This window comes from Pseudophryne corroboree, chromosome 8, assembly GCF_028390025.1.
Source record: "Pseudophryne corroboree isolate aPseCor3 chromosome 8, aPseCor3.hap2, whole genome shotgun sequence".
Classification (NCBI taxonomy): Eukaryota; Metazoa; Chordata; class Amphibia; order Anura; family Myobatrachidae; genus Pseudophryne; species Pseudophryne corroboree.
In genome coordinates, this window is record NC_086451.1 from 480632864 (window position 1) to 480647334 (window position 14471).

At 51.5% G+C, this 14471-nt stretch overlaps 1 protein-coding gene across 1 annotated transcript in view; it reads left to right on the plus strand.

The window, feature by feature from the left end:
- The first annotated feature begins 217 nt into the window (after nt 1-217).
- Nucleotides 218-14471, plus strand: part of LOC134949973 (uncharacterized) — a 44173-nt gene continuing 29919 nt past the window's right edge. The window contains exons 1-5 of the mRNA XM_063938651.1: nt 218-278; nt 4980-5085; nt 7713-7907; nt 8500-8593; nt 9222-9277. Coding sequence (XP_063794721.1) covers nt 218-278; nt 4980-5085; nt 7713-7907; nt 8500-8593; nt 9222-9277 — 512 coding nt within the window. The remainder of the gene's footprint in view (nt 279-4979; nt 5086-7712; nt 7908-8499; nt 8594-9221; nt 9278-14471) is intronic.

Consider the following 14471-nt stretch of genomic DNA (forward strand, 5'->3'; position numbering starts at 1 on the left):
TGACTCTGGGCACTAGGCGACCCTAGCGCTGTCGCAGAGTCTGTTGCACATGCGCAGGTCTCTGGGAAAATGTCCGCCACGCCATTTTCCCAGTGATTTCTGCAGCGCTGCTGCTGTAACGCTGGACTCCAGAGGGTAAGTATTAATAAAAATGGGTGCAGGGCGTGTGGTATGGGGCCCCCTGGACCCACAGTAAATACGCCACTGGCTGGAAGTGATGTCACATGACCGCCGGTACCTGGAAGCTACACTGGAGCTGCTGCAGCCACCAGGAGCAGGTAAGTCACCGCTGGGCCACTAAGGACATTCTATCATGTCGACACTTCATCAGTGTCTATATGATGACTGTACATTGTCAGTGTTGATGTTATGACTGTGTCGGCATTCTCATGCCATATTCTGACTATCCCAGTGCAATGTGTTTATCCATTTCCCTGGCATGAATAATGAAGTAATGCAGGAAGTACAGATAACGTCACATAGAAAACTGTGTGCAATTAACAGCTACAATTGCAGAGCAAAGATTGATAGTAATGGCCTTATCAGCGCAGTTAATCAGTAACTTGTGCTAAACTAATGATCAGGAGAAGGAAGAAGCCGCTCAGTACTGTGTGGGGTTCGGCTTGGACACAATGCCTTCCCGGGGAGTCCGTCTCTTCTCTGCGCTAATATGCTTCATGGTGGCGACCGCAGCTGGACAGCGTAAGTCCATCCTTACTGTGGTGTAATGATGGGGTTGGGCGGCATCGGTCAGTACAGAACAGTGACTGCTTAATGCCCTTATTTCCTTCCTTGGATGCTAGGCATCTGTCATTTCTCAGATATTCATATGTTGGTCAGTGCATGCTGCCACGTTTCTGTGAGTGTTCATCCCCCATTCCTGGTCTCAGGGGCTCATCAGGGCATTACCTCTGTTACAGGCTAAACGAGAGACAATAGGTCTGATGCAGAGTGAGTACTGGGCCAGATTGCGTAGCAGAAATTGCGTCTATAAAGCAGAGGCGCGTGATTGCAGCATTTAAGCTGGCCCGCGTCTGGAGAGATGGGACTGGAGAGCTAAAGGGCATTTGAATGTAGGCCAAGTGTAATAAGGGCATGTGTGTGCAATTGCAAATGCACGCAGACCGGGACACAGACATATATATGTGTGAGAGAGGCCATTATGGGGTCAGGTGACTTTTTCAACCCAAAATGCCAGGTTCTGCCTTTATAAAAATGGGGGCTTTAAATCCCAAAACCAGCCGGTTCCTGCACAGAGGAACTGAGAGCTCAGTAATGCGGTCTTGGCATTATGGTTCCTATTTGTAAAATAAATATATATATTTTTAAATATGATGGAATGGAGAGATGGCGACAAGAGAGCAGGAAGTGTGGCGGCATACGGAAAATAGGCTGCCCCGTGTTGTGCCAATCTTAGCAGTATGTGATGTGTATGGCAGAGCTTTGTCATTAACGTGCCCTATTTTTGTTTTGTTTGTGTGATGAATTGTTGTGGTAAATTGTTGTGGTGCACATAACTGCCCCACGTGAGTATTGTGCTTTTCCCACAGACATATAACCACTCCTACTACGCCTGCTGGTAAGTGCTGGATTTCATCCATAGTGCAGTAGAACAGCCCATCACAATTATTTACTGACATCTTTGTATTTTGGCCGTAGTCTGAGTGTGGAGGTGTGATTGTTCTCCTCCATATATAACTTGTGCACAATCATTGTGAATGCCTCTTGTGATCCTGCCGTGTGCTGGCTGTGCCCTGTAGCCCCGGTTAGTGCCCTAGTATGATGTCCCAATAACCCTTCCTTCTGTACTGTAGTAACTACAGGCAGGCTTGGACTGGCCCACAGGGGTACAGGGGGAACCACCGGTGGGCCCCACTGCCTGGGTGCCCACCTCCTGCTCTAAGGATCCGTTTCCAGACTGTGCACTTGAATTATACATTATACATATGTTACCTTATACTGCACTATGGTGTATTTTCTACAGTGCATTGCTGTTATTAATCTGTTATTAATCTGGTACATTATCATGCATGCAGCAGCTGAATTACTGTATATATTTATGAAGGGGCCCAGACGTTGCACCCTCTAATGGTTAGTCAAACCAATGTGGTGGCAGGCCACACCCCCTCTATGGACTGGCCACACCCCTAAACATGGGCCCCTACCACTGCATTACGCCGGTGGGCCCTACATGCCCCAGTCCGACACTGACTGCAGGGGTCTGGCTGTGGCGCCCATTCCTACCGATGTTACTGTAAGTACACACAAGAGGATTCATCCTGAGGAATAGATACACAGCTCTTACCACATAAACATAATTTACTTTTTTGGTGACTATTCACATTGATAATTAACAATTATAATAATTATAATGTTATAGCTAATTATAATTATTTATACATTAATCATTTACATGAATCCCCCGCCGGCACAGGACCTGCTAATCCCCCCATCACCCTGCACCGCCACCAGCCCCTGCTGCCGAGGGGGGCACTGCTGCCATTCTCCGCACTGTACCCGGCCTGGCTGTACCTGTGGGTGTCGTGAGTGGCACGGCTCAGTTGCTGAAGGGGGCATTGTCCGAATTTGCACCACTTATAGTACTGGGGAAAAAATTTGGAGAGGAAGGGTGCCACTCTCCTGGATTTGGTCATGCCCCCCAGTACCCGGGCTCATCTTCTCTCTCGACAGCCCTGGCCATGAAACTTCCATCAGACAGAACAGTTCTATCCGATTTCATTGTCGCCGCCCGGTTACCACCTGGAAACGCTCATTTCACAGAAAGACAAATCCGTCAAAGATCCGCCTGACGCAAAAAAGGACGGAGATACACAAAGATGCATACATTTACATCTGCGCATGTGCTGCGTGCAAACACTCGCCATTTGCATCCGGGCACAGAGATCCGTCCGACATAAACTGGGGTTCATTTCAAACTAATTGGGGCTCATTTGAAGGGGCTGTCTGTGTTGTTTTGTATCAGATACTTCTATACTATACATGCACCAATAGTGCAGCCGTCTGCTCAGTATATTTGATATTTTCACATGGCCTGGAAACAAGATTCCTGTTTGAACTTATACGCTTACTAATAAGGTCCAGGCCGTAATGCACACGCCTACTCGCCTGGAACGTTCTGGGAGACTCCCACAGAGCCGGCCCTAGGCGTAGGCAGACTAGGCAAATGCCTAGGGGCACAAGCAGCTTCTGCTGATTAAAATTATATGCGGCATGCCTATGTTCTGTGTGTGACTGCGGCTGTATCTGCATAGGAAATGCTACGTTACAGTGTATTCCTGGAAATCACTGTAACGTAGCATTTCGTATGCAGATACAGCCACACACAGAATATAGGCATGCCGCATATCATTTTAATCAGCAGAAGCTGCTTGTACATCCTAGCTACATAGTAATGCAAATAAGACACATTTTCGTAAAAAAAAAAGGCCCCCAACGTTAGCAGAGCTGCCAGTTGACTCATGCCAGGCATCTCCTGCTGCATGGCGTATTGAGGCAAGATGTATGAGGCACATCTGTATCCAAGCAGAGGCAGAGGTCACAGTGTTAGTGGCCATGTGAGTGCTGTGTGCGGGTGGGTTGGTTGTGCAGTAGTATTCGGCATATGTGTAAGGGGCATTATGTGTATAAGGGCATTAATAAAGGTGGTCATAATGTGTAAGGGGCATTATCTTTATAAGGAAATTAACAATGTGTGTCATATGTGTAAGGGGCATTACTGTGTGGTATTATGTGTATAAAGGCATTACTAATGTGTGGCATTATGTGTATAAGGTGCTCTACTGTGTGGCATAATGTATAGAAAAGGCACTACTGTGTGGTCTAATGTGAATAAAGAGCAATATGATGTGGTATAATATGAATAAGGAGCAATTCATTGTGATGTAATGTGAATAAGGGGCACTACTGTGAGGAGTAACGTGTATATAAAGTAAAGTGGGACTACTGTGTGATGTAACGTGAATAAGGGACACTATAGCATGATAAAAGTTGCAGTACTGTGTGGCCTAATTGGAATTGGGGGTACTATTGTAGGCCATGCCCCTTCCCAGCAAAAACACACCCCTTTTTGGGCTGTGCGCCGAATGTGTTCACGTTTCCTATTTAAAACATAGTGAGTAGGAGCACTGAAATGAGCGGGGGGGGGGGGGGTTGGGGGGTTGAGGCATCAGTGAAAATCTTGCCTAGGGCATCATATTGGTTAGGGCCGGCTCTGGACTCCCAAATCTCGGCTGGCTCTACTGGATGCCTATAAGAGTGGGCAAGTCTCCCAGAGGCCACCCACGGCAGCCCACTGATGCGCACTTACCAACGTGAATCACGCTGCGCCCACTTGGCTGCACCCTGCATACTGCACCACCAACCTATCTGCCCCTCCTGGAGGAGCAGCCATACAGTGGGCAGGTATACAGTAATGTCACTTATGAAGCGTACGGTGATATAATTGTACATCACTACTACCTCTGTAGCTGAGCTGCATCTGAGATATCGCAGGGTGTGAGTAGTATACACACTTGTTACACAAGTCATACGCTGACAAATCACACAGCACTGACATACAAATACACAAGATGGACGCACCTCACAAGACGGACGCACCTGTCAGGTAAGGGGGCTGGGTGTATGACAGCAGCTGGGACAACACAGGACAACATTTGGAAACAAATCTGAAAATAAATAATATCGGGGTATATTTATTAAGGTGAAAGTTTTTTTTAGAACTGGTGATGTTGCTCATAGCAAGTTGCAACCAATCAGACTCTATCTATTATCTTCTAGAAGCAGCTAGATAAATGTTAAGTAGAATCTGATTGGCTGCTGATAAAGTACCAGCTAACCAGCTCCTAGCTGTCATTTTTCAAACCCAGCCTGTAACATGGCAGTTAGGGGCTGATTGGCTGGTACTTTATCTCTCTCTAAGGCTTAGTACATAGACCCTATGTTTTTCTCTATAACTGCAGCCAGCTGTGAGAGCGTGCCAGACTACGGCCCCTGCATGGGCGATACGGGCGACTTCTGCCCCAGAGGAATTGACTGCAGCTGTAAGGATGAGCGGGCGTTCTGCAGGTGAGTTTCCAACGCTGTGCTCTCAATAAAACGTATAATGCCACAAATTCACGTATACAATGTCCTCACCCAGTCTTCCAACCCCCGGCGCCTCTTTGCCACTGTTAACTCCCTCCTCTGCCCACCACCACCTCCTCTCCCTTCCTCATTGTCTGCTCTTGACTTTGCCACTTATTTCACATCTAAGATTGACTCCATACGTCAGGATATCACATCCCACCAGACCAGCAACCAGCCACCTTTCCCTTACCACCCCTCCCCTTCCCTCTTACCAACTCTGACATCTTTCTCCCATGTATCTGGCGAGGAAGTCATGGCCCTCATCCGTCCCCGTCCCCCCCCACAACCTCCCCGCTCGACCCTATCCCCTCCCACCTCCTCCGCTACCTCTCTCCTTCTGCCTGTTCCCATCTTTCCCACCTTCTCAATCTCTCCCTCTCATCAGGCACTGTCCCCTCTTCCTTCAAGCATGCACTCATCTCTCCTATTCTTAAAAAACCTACCCTTGATCCTAACACTCTCTCCAACTACCGACCCATCTCTCTCCTCCCTTTTGCCTCCAAACTTCTTGAGCGTATTGTCTATAATCGCCTCACTGCCTTTCTTTCCTCTCACTCACTGCTTGACCCATTCCAGTCTGGTTTCCGTTCTCTCCACTCCACTGAAACTGCCCTCACAAAAGTCTGCAATGACCTCCATGCAGCCAAATCTATGGGCCACTACTCTCTGCTTATTCTTCTTGACCTCTCTGCTGCTTTTGACACTGTGGACCACCCTCTCCTTCTGCAAATCCTTCACTCTCTTGGTCTGCGTGATACTGCCCTCTCCTGGCTGTCCTCCTACCTCTCTGATCGTTCCTTCTCTGTCTCCTCTCTTGATGCTACCTCGCCCCCACTTCCACTAACTTGGTGTCCCCCAAGGCTCTGTTCTTGGTCCTCTCCTTTCTCTCTCTATACGTCCTCTTTAGGTGAACTCATTAGTTCTTTTAACTTCCAATACCACCTCTATGCTGATGACACTCAAATCTACCTCTCCTCCCCTGATCTCTCCACGGCTCTCCTCACTCGTACCTCAAACTGTCTTTCTGCTATCTCTTCCTGGATGTCTCAGCGCTTTCTTAAACTCAACATGTCTAAGACTGAGCTGATCATCTTCCCAACCTCCCGCACAGCCTCACCTCCCACAATCTCATTATCCATTGATGGCACGACTATCTCCCCTAGCCCCCAAGTACGCTGTCTTGGCGTAATCCTTGACTCCTCCCTCTCCTTCAAACCACACATTCAGCACCTCTCACAAACCTGTCATTTTCATCTCAAAAAAATTTCCAGAATCAGACCTTTTCTCACCCAGGATGACACTAAGATCATTATTCACTCACTGATTATTTCCAGACTGGACTACTGTAATCTCCTCCTAACTGGCCTCCCTGACAATTACCTCTCTCCACTCCAATCTATCCTCAATGCTGCTGCCCGGCTCATCTTCCTCACCAAACGCACTACGTCTACCTCCCCTCTCCTACAGGCCCTCCACTGGCTTCCCTTCCCTTTCAGAATCCAATTCAAACTTCTCACACTCACTTACAAAGCTCTCACCCACTCCTCTCCCATCTTCATCTCTGACCTTATCTCCCTTTACTCTCCCACCCGTCCTCTTCGCTCTGCTAATGCACGCCGGCTCTCCTGTCTTCTGATTACTTTCTCCCACTCCTATCTCCAAGATTTCTCACGTGCTGCTCCATTTCTCTGGAATTCTTTACCTCTCCCCCTCAGACTCTCCACCTCTCTACAAAACTTCAAACTGGCTCTTAAGACCCATTTCTTTACCAAACCTAGCCAAATCTCATCCTAACCCTCTGTTCCACGCTCTCTATGTACCCCATCTGTGTCATCCCTGTCTGTCTACCCCTCCCCTTAGAATGTAAGCTCTCACGAGCAGGGCCCTCTTCCCTCATGTGCTTTATGTTTCTTACTTTAATAATCCTCAACTGCCCAAATCCCACAGTTTTTTGGCCACCTGGAACTTATCTCTATGTTTACTGGTGTAGTTATGCTTAGTTGTCCTGTACTTGTCCTATATTGTCTTCAACTGTAAGTCACTGTTTTCCTGTTTTGATTATGTGCATATGTACTCTGTAATTGGGCGCTGCGGAACCCTTGTGGCGCCATATAAATAAAGGATAATAATAATAATAATGATGAGTTAGAGCGTAAAATAAAGAATAAAGGCCTCAAGTTAGGATAAGTACGAATTTATTTATTACTAGTTATTTATATTATAGCGCACACATATTCTGCAGCACTTTACAAAGAAGTAAAATAATAAGTATCTCTGCAGAGTGTCTGTTGCACAATATGTCTCACGTTAATTTGGCACAAAAACTCCAGGTGAATGAGAACGCATCTGTATGCCCAAACAGCATGGTAGCAAACTGGATAGCGTGGAGCTCAGCAAGCCCCTGATATATGTTCCTACAAATAAATTCAGTCCATGGTTCTGTTCTCCACCTGATCAGACGAGGATTATTCGCCTCCAGCGTCAGATCTTCCTCTATCGCCCGCTATCAGTATAAGAGCTGTGACGGACACATGGCAGTGATAACCATTTGCTCTGTTCCTCTCCAGCTGTCCATACTATAAAGGCCCAAACACGGATTACTGGTACATGGGCTCTAAGTGTGACTATCTGTGGAGTACGTGGGACCTGGTGATAATCGCGGTGTTACCGGCCGTGGCTCTGGCCTTCATTGTGGCTGTCAGCGCGCAAATCATTCACTGCTACAAAACAACATCAAAGAGCAAGACGACGAAAGAGCCGGAGTAAGTAACAAACGCATCATAGGGAATAATGTCCCCCTTCCCTGCTGTGACGTGTAAGATAGTCATGGATTTTGGGGCTCATTTATCAACGAGTGCTAAAAACTCATTGTGAGTGATAAAACTCATTGTGGATGATAAAACTTTCTACGTATGGTGCGCCAGCCAATCAGCTCTCAGCTGTCTTCTGTTCTGCTCCTAACTGTCGTGTTTGAAACATGAAAAGTGACAGTTGGAAGCAGCAGAAGGGACAAAGGAGTAACCACCATAGATGCAGCGTGTGCAGCTGCTAGGGGGCGCACAGTTGAGGGGGGGCTGTGTCCTTTGTCTGTCCCATGTTTCTGTATGAGTTTTTTCGCCATTGGGCGGTACACGGGGATCTTATGTTATTATACGTTCATACAGGTCCCACAAATGACTGGCATTATCCGCTGGATCTGTGATGTGGTTTCTTTATATAACTATTCATGGTGCATTAAATATAAATCCTTATACCTGTAATTACAGTGTATTGCACACCGGCAGGTTACAATGGTATCGCAGGTGCAGAACCTCTGCTTATACGTCTCTTGTCTCTCATGCTTTCGTGTTTCAGATCACAGTCAGAACGACAGGAAATGAACTCCCACTACAATCGAGCCTTTGTGTCCGAGGCACCGGCCCATTCGCCATTTGAGGATATTACCCCGGTAACGAGATGTTTAATTACATTTTGCTTTCTGAAAACGCCTTGGTAAGCTAAATTAGCAAATGGGGCCATTGTGCTCGTCCTGTGAGCTCGTTAGTGAAATTGCTCTGACACAAAAGCAGAACCTGGTGTTTAGTTACTCCAGGACGTTTTGTTGTACTGTGTTGTTAATTGGTCCAATTAGCTTAATGGCAAAATAGCACAAACACCCCCCCCCCTTTCCCCCATCGCTTTCACTTAGCTCCTGAGCCCCGCACAATTCACTTGGCAGCTGGTAGACAATAGACAGGTAATAGTTCTAGAAATATCTCCCTCCTGTATTATCTAAGTCTATGATGTTTAAACAGCACCTGGATGAGGAGACAACACCCAACGTGCTGCAGTAAGGGCCGCTCGTGCCTGCTGACCACTGTGCCGCCTTCCCGCTTGTCTCAGTGTCTCATTATTAATAAAGATTAAATCATGTTTATTGTTCAGCTGCTCCACCAATTGCTGTAGAGTGTAAGTTGCCCAGCGGGTGCCCCCAGCATGCCCTGGAGCCAGGGAGATGTGCGCCAGCTGCTCGCTATCGCTGTGTGTCTAAGCTAATTGTGTTCCCTCCTCACGTTGCTGTATCTGATCTCATCCAGAATGATCGCTTCACGCAAGTGCCAAGGAAAATGCAAGTGGACCCAGGTAGAGTAAAGTGAGTATTGTATGAGTCCCTGCATGTAGGGACTGTCACATTATGGGACTGGTTGCGAGATGGAGGCAGCTTTGTTTGCTCTTGCGCCTTTTGCAGGAGTGGCGGCTGCGGGTATATGGTAATGCCAGTATCAGCCCTTCCCCCGGGTGTAGTAGCGTGCGTCTGACTGTACAAGGACTGAGACTGTACAAGGACAATGTCTATGTGCGCTGTAATTCCGCGGCTGATGCTCTTTACACACCGCCATCGCACACCATTGCTCGCACCATCGTCACCTGCACCAGCCGTGTCAGATATAGTTTCTCCGTCTGACCATGGCTGTACATCTGGGAACGCAGCCACCAGCATTGGAGAGACAGAGAGGGGGATGTTGCTGGAGAGACGTGTGTATGTGTGTGATGGTAGTGGTGGTGGGGAGTGCTGGTATGGTGGAGAGACAGAAAGGGGGATGTTGCTGGAGAGACACATGTGGGTGATGGTAGTGGTGGTGGGGAGTGCTGGTATGGTGGAGAGACAGAGAGGGGGATGTTGCTGGAGAGACACGTGTGGGTGATGGTAGTGTTGGTGGTGGGGAGTGCTGGTATGGTGGAGAGACAGAGAGGGGGATGTTGCTGGAGAGACACGTGTGGGTGATGGTAGTGGTGGTGGTGGGGAGTGCTGGGACGGTGGAGAGACAGAGGGGGGATGTTGCTGGAGAGACACGTGTGGGTGATGGTAGTGGTGGTGGTGGGGAGTGCTGGGACGGTGGAGAGACAGAGGGGGGATGTTGCTGGAGAGACACATGTGGGTGATGGTAGTGGTGGTGGGGAGTGCTGGTGTGGTGGAGAGACAGAGGGGTGATGTTGCTGAAGAGACACATGTGGGTGATGGTAGTGGTGGTGGGGAGTGCTGGTGTGGTGGAGAGACAGAGGGGTGATGTTGCTGGAGAGACACGTGTGGGTGATGGTAGTGGTGGTGGTGAGTGCTGGGACGGTGGAGAGACAGAGGGGGGATGTTGCTGGAGAGACACGTGTGGGTGATGGTAGTGGTGGTGGGGAGTGCTGGGACGGTGGAGAGACAGAGCCCCTCTCTGTCTCTCCACACTGTTGCTGGAGAGACACGTGTGGGTGATGGTAGTGGTGGTGGGGAGTGCTGGTATGGTGGAGAGACAGAGAGGGGGATGTTGCTGGAGAGACACGTGTGGGTGATGGTAGTGTTGGTGGTGGTGAGTGCTGGTATGGTGGAGAGACAGAGAGGGGGATGTTGCTGGAGAGACACGTGTGGGTGATGGTAGTGGTGGTGGGGAGTGCTGGTATGGTGGAGAGACAGAGGGGGGATGTTGCTGGAGAGACACATGTGGGTGATGGTAGTGGTGGTGGGGAGTGCTGGTATGGTGGAGAGACAGAAAGGGGGATGTTGCTGGAGAGACACGTGTGGGTGATGGTAGTGGTGGTGGTGGGGAGTGCTGGGACAGTGGAGAGACAGAGGGGTGATGTTGCTGGAGAGACACGTGTGGGTGATGGTAGTGGTGGTGGTGGGGAGTGCTGGTATGGTGGAGAGACAGAGAGGGGGATGTTGCTGGAGAGACACGTGTGGGTGATGGTAGTGGTGGTGGGGAGTGCTGGTGCGGTGGAGAGACAGAGAGGGGGATGTTGCTGGAGAGACACGTGTGGGTGATGGTAGTGGTGGTGGGGAGTGCTGGTATGGTGGAGAGACAGAGAGGGGGATGTTGCTGGAGAGACACGTGTGGGTGATGGTAGTGTTGGTGGTGGGGAGTGCTGGTATGGTGGAGAGACAGAGAGGGGGATGTTGCTGTAGAGACACGTGTGGGTGATGGTAGTGGTGGTGGTGGGGAGTGCTGGTGTGGTGGAGAGACAGAGAGGGGGATGTTGCTGGAGAGACACGTGTGGGTGATGGTAGTGGTGGTGGTGGGGAGTGCTGGGACAGTGGAGAGACAGAGGGGTGATGTTGCTGAAGAGACACGTGTGGGTGATGGTAGTGTTGGTGGTGGGGAGTGCTGGTGCGGTGGAGAGACATAGGGGGGATGTTGCTGGAGAGACACGTGTGGGTGATGGTAGTGTTGGTGGTGGGGAGTGCTGGTGCGGTGGAGAGACAGAGGGGTGATGTTGCTGGAGAGACACGTGTGGGTGATGGTAGTGGTGGTGGTGGGGAGTGCTGGGACGGTGGAGAGACAGAGGGGGGATGTTGCTGGAGAGACACATGTGGGTGATGGTAGTGGTGGTGGGGAGTGCTGGTGTGGTGGAGAGACAGAGGGGTGATGTTGCTGAAGAGACACATGTGGGTGATGGTAGTGGTGGTGGGGAGTGCTGGTGTGGTGGAGAGACAGAGGGGTGATGTTGCTGGAGAGACACGTGTGGGTGATGGTAGTGGTGGTGGTGAGTGCTGGGACGGTGGAGAGACAGAGGGGGGATGTTGCTGGAGAGACACGTGTGGGTGATGGTAGTGGTGGTGGGGAGTGCTGGGACGGTGGAGAGACAGAGCCCCTCTCTGTCTCTCCACACTGTTGCTGGAGAGACACGTGTGGGTGATGGTAGTGGTGGTGGGGAGTGCTGGTATGGTGGAGAGACAGAGAGGGGGATGTTGCTGGAGAGACACGTGTGGGTGATGGTAGTGTTGGTGGTGGTGAGTGCTGGTATGGTGGAGAGACAGAGAGGGGGATGTTGCTGGAGAGACACGTGTGGGTGATGGTAGTGGTGGTGGGGAGTGCTGGTATGGTGGAGAGACAGAGAGGGGATGTTGCTGGAGAGGGGGGGGGGGGGGGGGGGGGGGGGGGGGGGGGGGGGGGGGGGGGGGGGGGGGCGGGGGTACGTGTGGGTGATGGTAGTGTTGGTGGTGGGGGAGTGCTGGTAGGTGGAGAGACAGAGAGGGGGATGTTTGCTGGAGAGACACGTGTGGGTGATGGTAGTGGTGGTGGTGGGGAGTGCTGGGACAGTGGAGAGACAGAGGGGTGATGTTGCTGAAGAGACACGTGTGGGTGATGGTAGTGTTGGGTGGTGGGGAGTGCTGGTGCGGTGGAGAGACAGAGGGGGGATGTTGCTGGAGAGACACGTGTGGGTGATGGTAGTGTTGGTGGTGGGGAGTGCTGGTGCGGTGGAGAGACAGAGGGGTGATGTTGCTGGAGAGACACGTGTGGGTGATGGTAGTGGTGGTGGTGGGGAGTGCTGGGACGGTGGAGAGACAGAGGGGGGATGTTGCTGGAGAGACACATGTGGGTGATGGTAGTGGTGGTGGGGAGTGCTGGTGTGGTGGAGAGACAGAGGGGTGATGTTGCTGAAGAGACACATGTGGGTGATGGTAGTGGTGGTGGGGAGTGCTGGTGTGGTGGAGAGACAGAGGGGTGATGTTGCTGGAGAGACACGTGTGGGTGATGGTAGTGGTGGGGGTGAGTGCTGGGACGGTGGAGAGACAGAGGGGGGATGTTGCTGGAGAGACACGTGTGGGTGATGGTAGTGGTGGTGGGGAGTGCTGGGACGGTGGAGAGACAGAGAGGGGGATGTTGCTGGAGAGACACGTGTGGGTGATGGTAGTGGTGGTGGTGAGTGCTGGGACGGTGGAGAGACAGAGGGGGGATGTTGCTGGAGAGACACGTGTGGGTGATGGTAGTGGTGGTGGTGAGTGCTGGGACGGTGGAGAGACAGAGGGGGGATGTTGCTGGAGAGACACGTGTGGGTGATGGTAGTGTTGGAGGTGGGGAGTGCTGGTGCGGTGGAGAGACAGAGGGGGGATGTTGCTGGAGAGACACGTGTGGGTGATGGTAGTGTTGGAGGTGGGGAGTGCTGGTGCGGTGGAGAGACAGAGGGGTGATGTTGCTGGAGAGACACGTGTGGGTGATGGTAGTGGTGGTGGTGAGTGCTGGGACGGTGGAGAGACAGAGGGGGGATGTTGCTGGAGAGACACGTGTGGGTGATGGTAGTGGTGGTGGTGGGGAGTGCTGGGACAGTGGAGAGACAGAGGGGTGATGTTGCTGGAGAGACACGTGTGGGTGTTGGTAGTGGTGGTGGTGGGGAGTGCTGGTATGGTGGAGAGACAGAGAGGGGGATGTTGCTGGAGAGACACGTGTGGGTGATGGTAGTGGTGGTGGGGAGTGCTGGTGCGGTGGAGAGACAGAGAGGGGGATGTTGCTGGAGAGACACGTGTGGGTGATGGTAGTGGTGGTGGGGAGTGCTGGTATGGTGGAGAGACAGAGAGGGGGATGTTGCTGGAGAGACACGTGTGGGTGATGGTAGTGTTGGTGGTGGGGAGTGCTGGTATGGTGGAGAGACAGAGAGGGGGATGTTGCTGTAGAGACACGTGTGGGTGATGGTAGTGGTGGTGGTGGGGAGTGCTGGTGTGGTGGAGAGACAGAGAGGGGGATGTTGCTGGAGAGACACGTGTGGGTGATGGTAGTGGTGGTGGTGGGGAGTGCTGGGACAGTGGAGAGACAGAGGGGTGATGTTGCTGAAGAGACACGTGTGGGTGATGGTAGTGTTGGTGGTGGGGAGTGCTGGTGCGGTGGAGAGACATAGGGGGGATGTTGCTGGAGAGACACGTGTGGGTGATGGTAGTGTTGGTGGTGGGGAGTGCTGGTGCGGTGGAGAGACAGAGGGGTGATGTTGCTGGAGAGACACGTGTGGGTGATGGTAGTGGTGGTGGTGGGGAGTGCTGGGACGGTGGAGAGACAGAGGGGGGATGTTGCTGGAGAGACACATGTGGGTGATGGTAGTGGTGGTGGGGAGTGCTGGTGTGGTGGAGAGACAGAGGGGTGATGTTGCTGAAGAGACACATGTGGGTGATGGTAGTGGTGGTGGGGAGTGCTGGTGTGGTGGAGAGACAGAGGGGTGATGTTGCTGGAGAGACACGTGTGGGTGATGGTAGTGGTGGTGGTGAGTGCTGGGACGGTGGAGAGACAGAGGGGGGATGTTGCTGGAGAGACACGTGTGGGTGATGGTAGTGGTGGTGGGGAGTGCTGGGACGGTGGAGAGACAGAGCCCCTCTCTGTCTCTCCACACTGTTGCTGGAGAGACACGTGTGGGTGATGGTAGTGGTGGTGGGGAGTGCTGGTATGGTGGAGAGACAGAGAGGGGGATGTTGCTGGAGAGACACGTGTGGGTGATGGTAGTGTTGGTGGTGGTGAGTGCTGGTATGGTGGAGAGACAGAGAGGGGGATGTTGCTGGAGAGACACGTGTGGGTGATGGTAGTGGTGGTGGGGAGTGC